Genomic DNA, 14744 nt, shown 5'->3' on the forward strand with positions numbered 1-14744 from the left:
GTTGTGGATTTGAATTCTGGCATTAGGATTTAATAAGTGACACTGAGCAAGATAATAAGTTCTCTGAGCCTCATTGTTTACATTTGTAAACTTGAATTTTTTACAAGACTAGCACTACTGTTAAGGGTTAGAAATAAAACCTGCTTTATAAGAGGCTTTCAGTAGGAGGCAATAGCAATTTGAGTAGCTGAAGTCAAATGTGGTAACTAGGAAGTCCTCTAGATTTGTTAGGAAATATCAATGATTTGCATATTTTAGTTTATCAGTTTCAAGAAAGTGACTATTGAAACAAGTGCTTTCATTGAAGTGTGAGCAGATATGGGATGTGAATGGGACTGCAGGGTGAAGAGGGAAGGAAATAGTGGAGGCATCTATGGAAGAATAGCATTTAATCTGAACTATGAAAATGATAAAAGTTCAAATTTCAGTGTTTTGTGATCTTCAGAGTGTATTCAGCATTCTACAGTGAATCAGAGCCCCGAACTAGGTAAATGGTTTTTCTTAAGAAAATTAGCCCCTGAGCTGGAGAGATGGCTCAGCAGTTAAGAACACTGGTTGTTCTTGCAGAAGACCTGGGTTCGAATCCCAGCACCCACATGGCAGCTAACAACTGTCTGTAACTCCAGGCCCAGGAGTTCCAATATAGCCTCTTCTGACCTCCACAGGCATTGCACAACACGGGTGCATTTACCTACATGTAGGTAATACATGCATACACATAAAATTTTAAAAAAAGAAAGAAAAAAAGAAAACTAGCCCCACAGAAAAACTATGCCAGGCAGGGTGGTACATGCCTTTAATCCCAACACTCCAGAGGCAGAGGCAGGCAGATCTCTGTGAGATTGAGTCTAGCCTGGTCACAACAAAAAAGTTAATGTTAAATCAGTGAGTTAATGTTTGGAATCAGAGAAATGTTGACTATGACATGAATCATTTGGGAAAGATTATGATAGAAATTCACAATGGCTAGAATTTTTCTCGTTAACCTATGTTGAACAAGAGAATAAATTTCAGAGTCCTCTTTCTGACCCAGGCAGGAATCAAGTTATTCAAGTTTATTCTTTGTGATGGTAACAACTTTAAGTTTACAACTCCTTGGGTTTAATACTCATAGTGATGGATTTTTTTAAAAGTGATTTTTAAGTCACTGAAAACTAATATTTGTGGAAAACATAAAGTATAGTGAGTGGATAGTTATGGCTACATACCTGTTATCTCAGCACACTTTATCCATCCCAGCATCAGAGAGCAGAAGTAGGAGAATCATGAGTTCCAGGCCAATTTGGGCTGCATAGGAAATTCAAAGCTGGCCTAATATAAATAACCCAAAACCCAGTCATTGAAGAAGGTGTTTTTAGCTTAGATCCTTAGCAACTGAAATCTCACCACAGGATACAGTTTTAGTTATAAGGTTACAGTTTATGAGTAAGTTCATTTTATAACTTTACATCTTTAAATATAGGAACAGACTATTTCTTGATATCCCTTACTGTTAAATCATGCAGATAAAGTGGTTTATATATTTGATATTTAAATAAAAGTTTTTGTTGAATTAAGTCTACTGACACAACTACTGTTTAATGTAATACCTTTTCCTGTTTTTACTTGGAATCAATTAAATATTATTTGTTTTTATTCACCAGGAAAGACCGTTGTTTACCTTGTGGCTTTCCATCTGTTCTTTGTTATGTTTGTATGGTCCTATTGGATGACAATATTCACATCTCCTGCTTGCCCCTCCAAAGAGGTAAATTTTATGTTGGTAAACTGCCAAATGCTTTAACTGATTGTGGAATGATTTTCCCTTGTTTTACCTATGTTAAAACCTTATGTAATGCATTTGTTCTGTTTCCATTCATAAACTTTCTTGGTAATGGCTTTGTGAATGTGAATCATTGGCTTGTTCTCAGCTACAATTTACTGATAGCATAGTAAAAGTTCAGTTGTGCTAATAATTTTCTGGCATGTTCTATTTTCTTAACTACTAGAGTAAAAAGTTTGAAGGGACAGAATTGAGCTAAGTGAGTAGAGTTCATTTTTAGAAATGCCTTGAGCATGTTTTCTCAGGTATGAACAGTTGTGCTACAAATAAAGCATGTGTTGTTCAGTCTGCATCTTGTGATGACTGCTTTTCTCTAACTGGGGTTTGCACTTGGGAAATACTAGGGGTAAACATTGTAGAGTCAGTTTTACAACTGGTGTGTCTCTCTTGCCTTGATATACTGCTGAATTAGCCACTAAAAATTTAGTATAATAAGATGGTGGAGACTATATCGCTAAACTGGACATCGTGGCAGCACACTCCTGAACTGTAGTGTTCCAGAGGTTGTAGCAGGATGATTACAATTTTAAGGACAATATTGGACATAGTGAGATCCAGTCCCAGGAATACAAACTATACACATACACATACACTCATACACACACACACACACACACACACACACACTCTTTAGAGTTAAGATTGTCTAAGTTTGATTTTTTTTCTTTCCCTCCAACACATTACTTAATCTCCCTGAGCTTCAGTTTTCTTGTCAGAAAATAGACCTAATAACTGTGCTTGTATCTGGAGGATGCTTATGAGGATTGAGATTATCTAAGTATAAGACAATACCTGCCATGTGATTAATACTCAAAGATTAGATGATGATAGCAGTATAGTTATTACCCTTCATGTTAACATTTCAAAACTTGTTTAAAATTATAGATCATATAGTTAAAAACACTAACTTTGATTTAATTTTAATAGACAACAGATGTATAAAATGTATGTCATAAGTATATACTTGATAAGCTCTCACAGATTGAATACACATATTAACTACCATCCAACCCAGTTCAAGGAACAAGTGTTCCCAACACCCTACCAGCCCCCTTATGCTTTCTCTGATCACCCACATCATAAGTCACTCTTCTGTCTTCTATATAGATTCATTTTGTATTGATTGATTCATTCACTTACTTTCAGTGTGCTTCTGTGTCTGTCTTTTCATTAACATTCCATTTGTAGGCTTCGTCTATGTTTTCATAGTCCGTTCATTTCATTACTATTTATATTTTGTCATGATATATAACAGTGTGCTTTCCAGGCCTATTGTTTATGGGCATGTGGGAAAATTTCAATGTAGGGTCCTTTCAGATAAAACTGCTGTAAATGCCCCAGTGCATATCTCTTGGGGAATATAGATGTAGTTCCCTTGTGTAGATCTCTGGGAGTAGAACTACTATATCATGTTATATGTGCACTAAAAATTAGCAAAGAAGGCTACACAGGTTATTGCTTAGTTTTTCTTTTGGATGCTTTTGTTTTGAGACATGACCTGTTAATCAAACAGTGATTTCTTGGCCAGGTGTGATGGTGCAAGCCTTTGGTCCCAGCACTTGGGAGGCAGAGGTAGGCAGAGCTCTGTGAGTTCCAGGCCAGCTGGGGCTACAGGGATACCCTGTCTCAAAAAGACAACAACAAACAACAACAACAAAAAACCTAGTGATTTCTTCAGATATATTCTTTGAGTATTTGGTCAGCCCTAAAAGTTATGTTACAAGCTGGGTGTGGTGGCGCACACCTTTAATCCCAGCACTCGGGAAGCAGAGGCAGGCAGATCTCTGTGAGTTCAAGGACAGCCTGGTCTACATAGTGAGTTCCAGGACAGCTGGGGCTACAGGGAGACCCTGTCTCAAAAAGACCAAAAAAAAAAAAAAAAAAAAAAAAAAAAAAAAAAGAGGTTATGTTACAAACCTCTACCAGTTTCTCTTTTTTAAAAAGTTCTTTAAAATTTATTTTTATTTTACGTGTATATGTGTGTATGTAGGTGCACCATGTGTATCAGAAGAGGGTATTGGATCCTCTTGAACTGTAGTGGACTGTTGTTAGCTGCCATGTGGGTTCTGGGAACCAAACCTTGGTCCTCAGCAGGAATACCCATTCACCAGTGCTCTTAACTGCTGAACCATCTCTTCAGTCCCACTTCTGTCCATTTCTTGATTTCTTAAAAGGACCCAATTTTATTAATCAATTCTTAATAGTGATGGCTGTTGAAAATAGAGCATATTTAACAAGTAAATAGTTCCCAACCCTGGAAATTAAAAACAGAAAACTAAAATGAGTTGTACTTGTGAGGAACATTGTAAATGGAGGTTGAGGAGTCAAATTCTGGAGTCAGAACACTCTACGACTTGCTAGCTGTGTTACTTTGGAAGCTTCCTTAAATCCCTAGTCTCCAAAATGAGATGGCAGTAGTACATATCATGTGAGATTGTTGTAAGGACTGAATACATTGTAAATAGAAAATGTGTAAAGTACTTTAAGAATGGCCTAATATTGAATAAATAGTATCTAAATGTTATGGTGGTAGTTTTAGTACATTGCTCACCCTAGCTTTTCTTTTTTATCCCTTCTACACACATCCTCTCCAGAAGTTCATCTAACTGCCTAAGCTTTTGTCCAGTGGCCCTGTTGTGACATTCTCCTTTTGCTCTGTTATGGAGCTTGCTTGGTATTGTGATTATCTTTTTACTTACATGTATCTCTTTATTAAATTGTAAATTTTCTGAGGCAGGGTTATTTCTGCTGTGACTATGTTCAGTACTTTAGCCCTCCCCCAAAGCATAAAGAAAATCAGGCACATGGTGGGTTTAGCAAATGGCAAGTGAATTATTAGATTCTCAAGAACCAGGTAAGCTAAGCTCTGTTGATAGCCAAGAACAGAATTTTAAGATTGTTTTTCTCAGTAAGTTAATACATAGTGATTGAGATAGTGCTATAGAATTAATTGTAAAGCTACAAGCCTGATGCTAATGGAACTGTATTAGAAGAATTCTGTTAGATCTGAGCTCTTAGGTTAGGCCTCAGGGAATTGAATACATTTAAAAAGCAAAAACTAAATTTTTAGGGAGGTTAGTTTCTAAAAGTAGATTATCTTACCAGTCAACATATAGATACAAAGTAGGTACCTAGTAAGCTAATCCTGGTAGACTCAGAGAATAAACAGCAAATCAAGTAGACCTGGTCTTTGTATTTAATGATGAAGACAGATGTTTAACAAGTAAACAAATAGAAAAATTATAAGCTGTAATTTAGAAAATTGAGATAAGCTTAGGAAAAGAACAGATATGATAGAGCAGAACAAGGAGTAAAAGTCAGTTTGGGCAGGGGCGATCCTTCAGGTAGCTTAGCCAAGTAATCCTCCCAGAGAAAGTAGAGTCTCAGTGGAGATGTTTGTATGCCTCTTTCGCTAGGCTTCCTGAAGGAAAAGTACCTAGTTGTTTACTGTTATATCCCCATTGTCTTGAGTGAGACTCAGTCAAATCATAAGAGGTGGCAGTGCATGAATAATGGTCAGTGTTATCTACCACTTTAAGAAAGCTGTCACCTTCCTTTTTTTCTTTTGTTTTGTGTATTGAGACAATGTCTCTTTCTGTAGCCCAGGTTGGCCTTTTACTCATGCTAAACCTACCTTAGCCTATCAAATGCAGAGATTATAGGCATGAGCATTCATGCCCAGAAAAATGTTATCTTTTCTAAAAAGAAAATTTGGACCCATCACTCTCTGGTTATAATTGTTTAGAAGTTGCCAGTTTGCTGGGAGATAACATGTTCACTCATGGTATGCAGTACTTATAAGCTATAATCTTATTAACTTCATCTTCATTGCTTTTTCAGTGGAGCTCTATTTCAGCATGCCAGGCTATTTTCACATGCTATTGTTTCTCATTGTTCCTTTTGCCAAGATTATTTTGTCTTCCCTCTTGTTTATCTTTCAAAGGTCAGCTTAGATACCACTGTCTCTAGGCACCTTTGATAACCAATGTTTGCTCTTAAATGGAATTTTTAATCTTACCTTGTAATATAGATTTAAAAAATTCTTTGACAGTTTTAAATATAGTTATTTTGATCATATTGGCCTCCCCCCATTATCCTCTCTTATCTCTTCATCTTCTGAACCTTTTTCCCAGCAAGTCTCCCTCCTGCTTTCTTGTCCTTTTTTTTTTTTTTTTTTTTTTTTTTTAATGAGCTTTATTAGGAGTGCTTGCATGAGCATGGGTGTGGGTTTATTTCTGGAGCATAGACAACTTAGCAGTGCTACACCAATGTAGAAAGTTATTTTCCTACCCTTGGCAGCCAGCTCCTCAGCTAGGGCTAGGTCATTATGAGCCCTTTCCCCATCCATGAGGAAGTGTTGACCCATTCAATCTTGTGTAAGAACAGCAGCTGTGAGTTCCTGAGTACAACAGCTATGCCATATCTAGAAAAGAGTGTTCCACAGCACTTCTCTCCATCCTCTGGCTTTTACATTCTTTCTGTCCCTTTTTTGCAATGTTTCCAAAGCCTCGGAGAGGGAATGATATAGTTGTCCTGTTGAATCATTTATTCTTAGCATTTTGACCAATTATAAGTCTCTGTAGTAATTGTCATTCACTGCAAAAAGGCTTCTTTGACCAAGGCTGAGAGCAGCACTGATCTATAGGTACAGACATAACTATTAGAATATGATACCATGTCCATTGGTTTAGAAAAAAAAAATCAGTAGTAGGTTCTCTCCTAGAACCTAGGACCTCTCCAGCCATGGGCTTTTGTCCAGATTTACAGTACCAGGAATGCATTTCCTCATGTAGCATGGACAGCAAACCCAAGAAAAAGCAGTTGGTTACTTCCACTATTGCACCAGTGAACCTTGCCTGGCAGGTAGGTATTGTAGCATACATGGTCTGCTGCTGGGTAGGTCTGTTGATTACTTTTCTTTAGCAGCAACCTGTATAGCACCCATAGATCTTCTCTTCTCTTCTCTTCTCTTCTCTTCTCTTCTCTTCTCTTCTCTTCTCTTCTCTTCTCTTCTCTTCATTTCTCTTTCTCTCTCTCCTTCCTTCCTTCCTTCCTTCCTTCCTTCCTTCCTCTCTCTCTCTCTCTCTCTCTCTCTCTCTCTCTTTCTTTCTTTTTCTTTCTTTCAATTTTTCTGGTCTTTTTGAGACAGGGTCTCTCTGTAGCCCCAGATGATCTAGAATTTACTATGTAGACCAGGTTGGCCTTGAGCTCACAGAGATCTGCCTGCCTCTGCCTCCAAAGTGCTGGGACTAAAGGCATGTGTGACCACACCTGGCTTAAAATGTTGTTCTTTTTAAAACATATTTATTATTTTTATTTTCTGTATAGGCATATTGCCTGCATGTATGTAAGTGCATCCTGTTGTTCAATGCCTGCAGAGGCCAGAAGAGGGCGTCAGATCCCCTGGAACTGGAGTTGCAGGCAGTTGTTAGCTGCCATGTGGGTGCTGGGAACTGAACCTAGGTCCTCTGCAAGAACAGCCAGTGCTCTTAACCACTCAGCCATCTCTCTAGCCCACTGTAAATTGTTGTTTTTATATATTGGTTTATATGTTTGTAGCTCTTTATCTTAAAGGCAAGATTTATATTTATTCATCTTTGGATTTGTGCCATCTGAGAAGCTTTTTTTGTTTTATGAAACAGTCTCTCTGTAAGCCCCACTGGCCTGGAACTTATTGTGTAGACCAGGCTGGCCTCACTCTCACAGAGATCTGCCTGCCTCTGCCTTGGAATGCTGGGATTGACAATGTGTCCTACCATGCCCCATTTAATACCTAGATTTTAGTACGTATTTGTGGTCAGACACATGGTGTAAGCATGCAGTCCAGCTACTCAAGAAGCTGAGGCTCACTTGCTCACTTGAACTTAGGAATTTGAGACCTGGGCGGTATAGACTGTCTCTTTTAAAACAAAGTATAGCCGGGTATGGTGATGCCTTTGCTTTAAGTATTCGGGAGGCAGAGACAGGTTGATTTCTGTGAGATTAAGGCCAACCTGATCTATGGTCCAGGCTGAGATAGGGTTATAGGGAGACCCCATCTAAAAAAGACACACACACATACACATACACGTCAAAAAGCAAAAATTAAAAAAAAAATTTTTAACCATTTTGTTTTGGGGGTTTGAACCCAGGATGTTGTTTGTGCATGCTAAATTCCTGTTCTTCTACCAAGCTATACCTTTGACCTAATATATATTTATATGGAATTGTCTGAACATTGTCTAAGGTAATAATGGCATTTTATAATTTAAGTTGAATGATGTTCAGTAGTCTTAAATGAAAAACAGACTTTGGTTCAGCTGTTAAGAGCACTTTCTCCTCTTCCAGAGGACCTTGATTCAGTTACCAACACCCACATAGCAGCTAACAACCATCTATAATTCCAGTTCCAGGGGATCCAATGCCCTCTTCTGACCTCCAAGGCATTCTACATCTTGGGTACATTTAATACATTCAGGCAAAGCACTCATACACATGAAATAGAAATAAATAAAAAAGGAACAAAAGGAAAACAGACTTTTCTACTCTGGGATCTCTTAAAATTATCATTAGATTTAAGCTTCTCATTACTTTATAACCTTCATTCTTAAGGAAAGATATGAGTAAGAATAAGAGTGGTATCGAGCTGAGATCTAGACTACTACCAGAGGCTAGACATGACAGTAAGGAAGAATCTGCAGAGACTCTACAAGAAATCATAACTTAGACCTTCTGCTATCAAAATATTATTCAACATCATACCCTTGAGGTTTTATTTATATTTGAAAGTATTCAGGAGGGGGTGAATCTGTGAGATATAAGATCTTTGTAGTAGAAGTTAGAAAGTAACTTCCATAGTCCTTTAGACTCACTTTAAGATTGTGTGACTCTTTTCTGGCTGCTCTTCTGCTGTTCGTTTTATGAAAGCCATGTTAGGTAATCTAAGTAGACATTTACTTTTTTGATGTTTTTTGAGATAGGATTTCTCTATATCCCTAGCTGTCCTGGAACTTACTATGTAGATCAGGCTGGCCTTGAACTCACAGAGATCCGCCTGCCTCTGTCTCCTGAGTGCTGAGATTAAAGGCATGTGCCACCATGCCCGGCTCTAGAGGTTTGTTAAAATATATATTCTATTTATTCTTTTTATTTTATGTGTATGAGTGTATTGCCTGTATGTAGGTAAGTGCACCCGTGTCATGCAATGCCTGTGGAGGACAGAGAGGCCATTGGATTCCCTGGAACTGGAGTTACGGACAGTTGTTAGCTGCCATGTGGGTGCTGGGATTTGAACCCAGGTCTTCTGCAAGAACAATCACTGTTCTTAACCACTGAGCCATCTCTCCAGTCCCTAGAGTTTTGTTTTTAATGGATGGTGTTTGCTTAGGTTAGAATGGTAATCAGTGACTTATATTAACAGTGTAGAGGAAAGTATTCAGAGAAGAACACAGAAGACCTTATTTCTGTCATTAGTTCCACAAGCAGAAAACTCTATTGGAATCATGATTTCCAGAGCCCAAGCTATTGCCTGGTTTATAACAGAAGAATTGACAACTATCAGCAATGATGGGCATTCTGGTTGTTTGAGTTAGCAGGTAGACCAGAGCGCTCCTTAAATGTGGGTACGTGAAATTCCAGTTGCCATTCCTTGGGCTTCTTTAAGTAAAATTCAGAAAGTAAGTAAAAATTTAGGGTCAGTATTGTTAAAATTTGAAACATGATAAAGAACACATCCAAAGTCATTCTTAGTTTTGAAAAACAACTTTATGAAATAGACTTAATGGAATTGTAAAAGATCCCGGTTACCTGAAGTCAAGGTATAAAAGGGAGGGTCCTAGCCTTGAGACGACATAAAAAGAGGAGCAAATAAATAGATACTTGGTAGGGAAAATTTTAATAAAAGAAGTGAGCTTAGCTGGGCATGGTGGCCCATAATCCCACCACTGGGAAGGCAGAAGGATTGTAACCTCAAGTCCATCCTAGACTACATAGCCAGACCCTGTGTCAAAATAAATGAAAGCCAGAAGCAACTCTGAAAGTAATAACTCTTGAGAGTTGCCTATAGATGAGGTGGTGATCTTTGGTAATTCTTTAGAGACTAGCACAATTGGTTGTCTTTTTTAAATTTTTATTTATTTATTTATTTATTTATTTATTTATTGTTTTTTGGTCTTTTTGAGACAGGGTCTTCCTGTAGCTGTAGCCCTAGCTGGACTGGATTCGCTATGAAGACCAGGCTGGCCTCCAACTTACAGAGATCTGCCTGCCTCTGCCTCTCAAGTGCTGGGATTAAAGGCATGTGCCACCATGCCCAGCCTTGGTTGGCCTTTTAAAAAATGAAACATTGTATGTAGCTGGGCATGGTGGTGCAGGCCTTTAATCCCAGCACTTGGGAGGCAGAGGCAGGTGGATCTCTGTTGAGTTCAAGGCCAGCCTGGTCTACATACTGAGTTGCAGGACAGCTGGGGCTACAGGGAGACCCTGTCTCAAAAAGACAAAAAAGAAAAAGAAAAAAACATTCTGAATGAATGATTTGTTGACCTCATTGGAGCATTTGGGGAAAACAAAAAAAAAAAAAATGGGACTTCATGTCAGTGATCTCACCGTTACCCAGTATATCCGCTTTTGGCTATCCTTCTAAAAACTTGCCAGATGTGGTAGCACATACCTTTAATCCCAGCACATGGGAGACAGAGACAGGCAGATCTCTGTGAGATCAAGGCTAGCCTGGTATACACATGAGTTCCTGGCCAGCTGGGGCTACAGGGAGACCCAGTCTCAAAAAGACCAAACAAGCCACCACCCAAAAAAACAACTAAAAATTTGTCTGGATTCATGTCTAGTCAGAGAAGCTTCTTTTTGTAGTGGGTAATAGCAGTTACTGCACACTCAACTGGTCAAAGTGCTGAGAATAGTGATTGTTAAGTCAAGCCCTAAATGGGACATCTTTACCACCCCTATAAGTTTCAGGGAACATCAGGGAAGAAAGGATAAAAAGAATGTAGGAGTGGAGGAAATGCAGGCTGGAGATGCCTCAGCAGGTAAAGTGCCTGCTATATAAGCATGAAGACCACATAAAAGCTGGATGCATCACATCTGTAACTCCAGCACTGGTTGGGTGGATCCCTGAAGCTCACTGGCCTGCGAGCCAAGCCAAGTTGATGATGAGCTCTAGGTTCATTGAAGACACCCTGTTTTGAAAATGAGAGTAGAGAGTGATTGAGGAAAACACATACCAGCCATCTTTGGCTTCCACATGCATATAGCACAAGCACCTCCATGCACATGTGCACATACCCACACAAACACATACATATACCATCATATACCTACACACAAAAGGAAGAAAAAAATTGACAGTTTTATTTTTTATTTGCTTATGATGTTGTTGCTATTACTATTTTGTGAGACAAGGTACTCTGTAGCCCAGGAATTCACTTATGCCAGTTCACTTCCAGTCAGCCTCCCAAGTGCTAGGATTTATAGGCAATACCATCACACCTAGTTAAGAATAACTTTTAATTCATTTTTTACTTTTATGTGTATGAGTGTATTGCTGCATATATGTAGGTGCACTTGTGTTGTGTAGTGCCTACAGAGGTCAGAAGAGGACATCAGATCCCCTGAGACTGGAGTTACAGACAGTTATTAGCCCTCATGTAGGTGCAAGGAATTGAACCCAGGTCCTTTGCAAGAGCAGTCAGTGCTCTTAACTGCTAAGCCATCTCTCCAGCCTGAGTAACTTTTTTTTTTAATTTATTATTTTTTATTCTATGTGTATGAGTGTTATGCCTGCATGTAGGTAAGTGCACCCGTGTTGTTCAGTGCCCACAGAGGACAGAAGAGGCTGTTGGATCCCCTGGAACTGGAGTTACAGATGGTTGTTAGCTGCCATGTGGGTGCTGGGATTCGAACCCGGGTGTTCTGTAAGAACAGCATCCTTAACTACTGAACTATCTCTCTAGCCCCCTCAGTAACTTTTTTTTTTTTTTTTTTGTCTTTTTGAGACAGGGTCTCCTTGTAGCCCCAGCTGTCCTGGAACTCACTATGTAGACCAGGCTGGCCTTGATCTCAGAGAGATCCGCCTGCCTCTGCCTCCCAAGTGCTGGGATTAAAGGCATGCGCCACCACGCCCGGCTCGAGTAACTTTTAAACAAAAATTTTGGTGGTGCTAGACAAGTACTCTACCACTGAATCACATCCTTAGCCCTCAAAATTTTATTTTTATTTTTTTTTTAGTAAATGAAAGTATGTATTAAACTCTTAGATTTAATCTGTACAGAATTTTTGTCAAAATCTATATAAAGATTGAAAACAAATTTTGTCTTCATGAAGCAGAATAGTCTGGGGACTACCACCCACATTTTAGAACATTCTAAGCATCATAGCTAAGATCTTAAGGTTTAAATATTAATTTAGTGATTCTTTCTTTATAGTTCTACTTATCCAATTCTGAAAAGGAACGTTATGAAAAGGAATTTAGCCAAGAGAGACAACAAGAAATTTTGAGACGAGCAGCAAGAGATTTACCTATCTACACCACATCAACTTCAAAAGGTGAAAGAACACTAAACTTTCCAAAGGATATTTTTAAAAATGTTATTATTTTATGTGGATGAGTGTATTGCTTGCGTGTATGTAAATGCACCTGTGTTATGCAATGCCCACTGAAGTCAGAAGAAGGTATGGGATCCCTGGAACTGGACTTCCATGTGAGTGCTGAGAACTGAACCCAGGTCCTCTACAAGAGCAGCCAGTGCTCTTAACCACTGAGTCATTTCTCCAGCCCTCAAAGGATTTTTTTTTTTTTAAGATTTATGTATTTCAATTTTATGTATTTGAGTGTTTACATATGTGTACATATGCATGCCTGGTGCTCAAGGAGGCCAGAAGAGAACATCGAATCCTTCAGAGCTGCAATTATAGGCAACTGTAAGCCGCCATATGGGTGCACGAAACTGAACATGCAGGTTCTCTACAAGAAAGAGCAGTAAGTGCTCTTAACTGCTGAGCCATTTTTCCAGCCATACCAGAGAATTTTGAAAGTTTTAAATTAAACAAAAATTATTTTTGTTTTGAGACAGGGTCTCCCTTGTAGCCCCAGCTGGCCTGGAACTCACTTTGTAGTTGTAGATCAGGTTGACTGTGATTTCATAGAGACCTGCTTGCCTCTACTTCCCAAATGCTAGGATTAAAGGTGATTGTGACTACACCCAGGAAATTTTTTTTTTTTTTTTTTTTTGAAACGGGGTCTCCCTGTAGTCCCAGGTGGCCTGGAACTCACTTTGTAGATCAGGCTGGCCTTGAACTCACAGAGGTCCACCTGCTTTCTGCCTCCTGAGTGCTGAGACCAAAGGTGTGCACCACCACACCCAGCTGAGCTCAAAGGATTTTAAAAAAAAACATTTTATTAATTTTTTTGTCTTATTATTTTTATTTTTTGTGTATGAGTGTTATGCCTGCATTTAGTTAAGTGTACCCGTGTTGTGCAGTGCCCACAGAGAACAGAAGAGGCTCTCAGATCCCTAGAGCTGGAGTTACAGACAGTTGTTAGCTGCCATGTGGGTGCTGGGTTTCCTACCTGGGTCTTCTGCAAGAATAGTCAGTGTATTTAACTGCTGAGCCGTCTCTCCGGCCCCAGCTCAAAGGAATTTTAAAATTTGTTTATTTCTATTAGGATAGGTATGCTTGGTTTGACTAATCACTGGATATACAGTGATTGCCACAAGTTGTGTCTGCTAGAAGACTTCTGTTTTCTTCATTTCTGTGGTATTTTAAGATATAGATGGATGTATTAACTATACTGAAAGGTTTTTTTTAAATGGGTCTCACTTTAATATGAATCTGGCTTTTTGTATGTTTTGTTGCCTATTTTCACCTTCATTCTCAGCTTTCATGGCTAAAGCTTTCAATTATTATTCCTAGTAAACCATCATTTGGAAATTGTTTGGATTTTAACTGTTGTGTATCATCACTGAATAAGACACAAAGGGGAAGAAATTTAACAAAATAAAGCTGATATTGCAAGCTATGAACTTAAGTTTGCCTGACTCCAGCCTTCCTGCTTCCTCTGAGCCACTGCTTCCCCTGAGGATTACAGATCAGACAGCAGTTTCCTTTCCTTGGGTTTTTAGCTCTGATAGAGAAGAGCCTGAGGGGCCAAGCTGGTCACCTTAATAGAAGAAATTGTTTTAAGTTATGCATTTCATTATTTGATACAAATACAAGGTGGTACTAGCAGCTTGGCAGTTATTCTATGCAAATACTCATTTAAACTCATAATAACCCCATGAGGTGACAGGAACAGAAGCAGAGAACTCCACAGGGTACAGTTTCTTGGGGGTGCTTACTGACAGAGATGGGCCTCCACAACAGCAAGACCAAGTAAATCCCTGCAGTTTGGAGCCAAAGGAAAGGTATATATTGGTTTGGACTAAAATGACACCATCTAAGCTGTGTGAAGATTTCCTGCCCCTGCCTTTCAAGTGCTAGGATTGGTACATTCCAGGCATCTGGGTGCAGTTACAAAGCTCCTCATACTGCTCTGATGTTTTGTTTACTTATGGTATGCTGGGAAAGTGTACGAAAAACAATGAATATCCAGGACAGTCCTTGCAGCTGTGACTCAGATGGCAGTAAGCATGTCAAATTGAATCCCTACTGACACAGGTTACATTACTTGTTCAAGATCATATAAGTTATATGTGAAGGAACAGGATTTGAATCCAGGTGCTCTAACCCTAGAACCCACTAGGCTTCTTAATGACAGTACACATAGAAAGAACTTACCCTTGTAGCTATGCATAATTTTTTTTTAAATAAATAGATGTGTAACTACCTTTTTTTTGTTGTTGTTGTCTTTTTGAGACAGGGTCTCCCTGCAGCCCCCGCTGTCCTGGAACTCACTATATAGACCAGGCTGGCCTTGAACTCACAGAGATCC

The 14744-nt window shown here is 39.0% G+C and overlaps 1 protein-coding gene across 2 annotated transcripts in view; it reads left to right on the forward strand.

The window, feature by feature from the left end:
* Zdhhc20 (zinc finger DHHC-type containing 20) overlaps window positions 1–14744 on the forward strand; it is a 51414-nt gene that overhangs the window by 3796 nt on the left and 32874 nt on the right. For both annotated transcript variants that reach the window (XM_008824317.3, XM_008824318.3), the window contains exons 2-3: window positions 1644–1747; window positions 12238–12358. In XM_008824317.3, coding sequence (XP_008822539.1) covers window positions 1688–1747; window positions 12238–12358 — 181 coding nt within the window. In that variant the 5' untranslated portion in view covers window positions 1644–1687. The remainder of the gene's footprint in view (window positions 1–1643; window positions 1748–12237; window positions 12359–14744) is intronic.

The sequence above is a fragment of the Nannospalax galili genome, unplaced genomic scaffold, assembly GCF_000622305.1.
Source record: "Nannospalax galili isolate Female #2095 unplaced genomic scaffold, S.galili_v1.0 scaffold388, whole genome shotgun sequence".
Taxonomy (NCBI): domain Eukaryota; kingdom Metazoa; phylum Chordata; class Mammalia; order Rodentia; family Spalacidae; genus Nannospalax; species Nannospalax galili.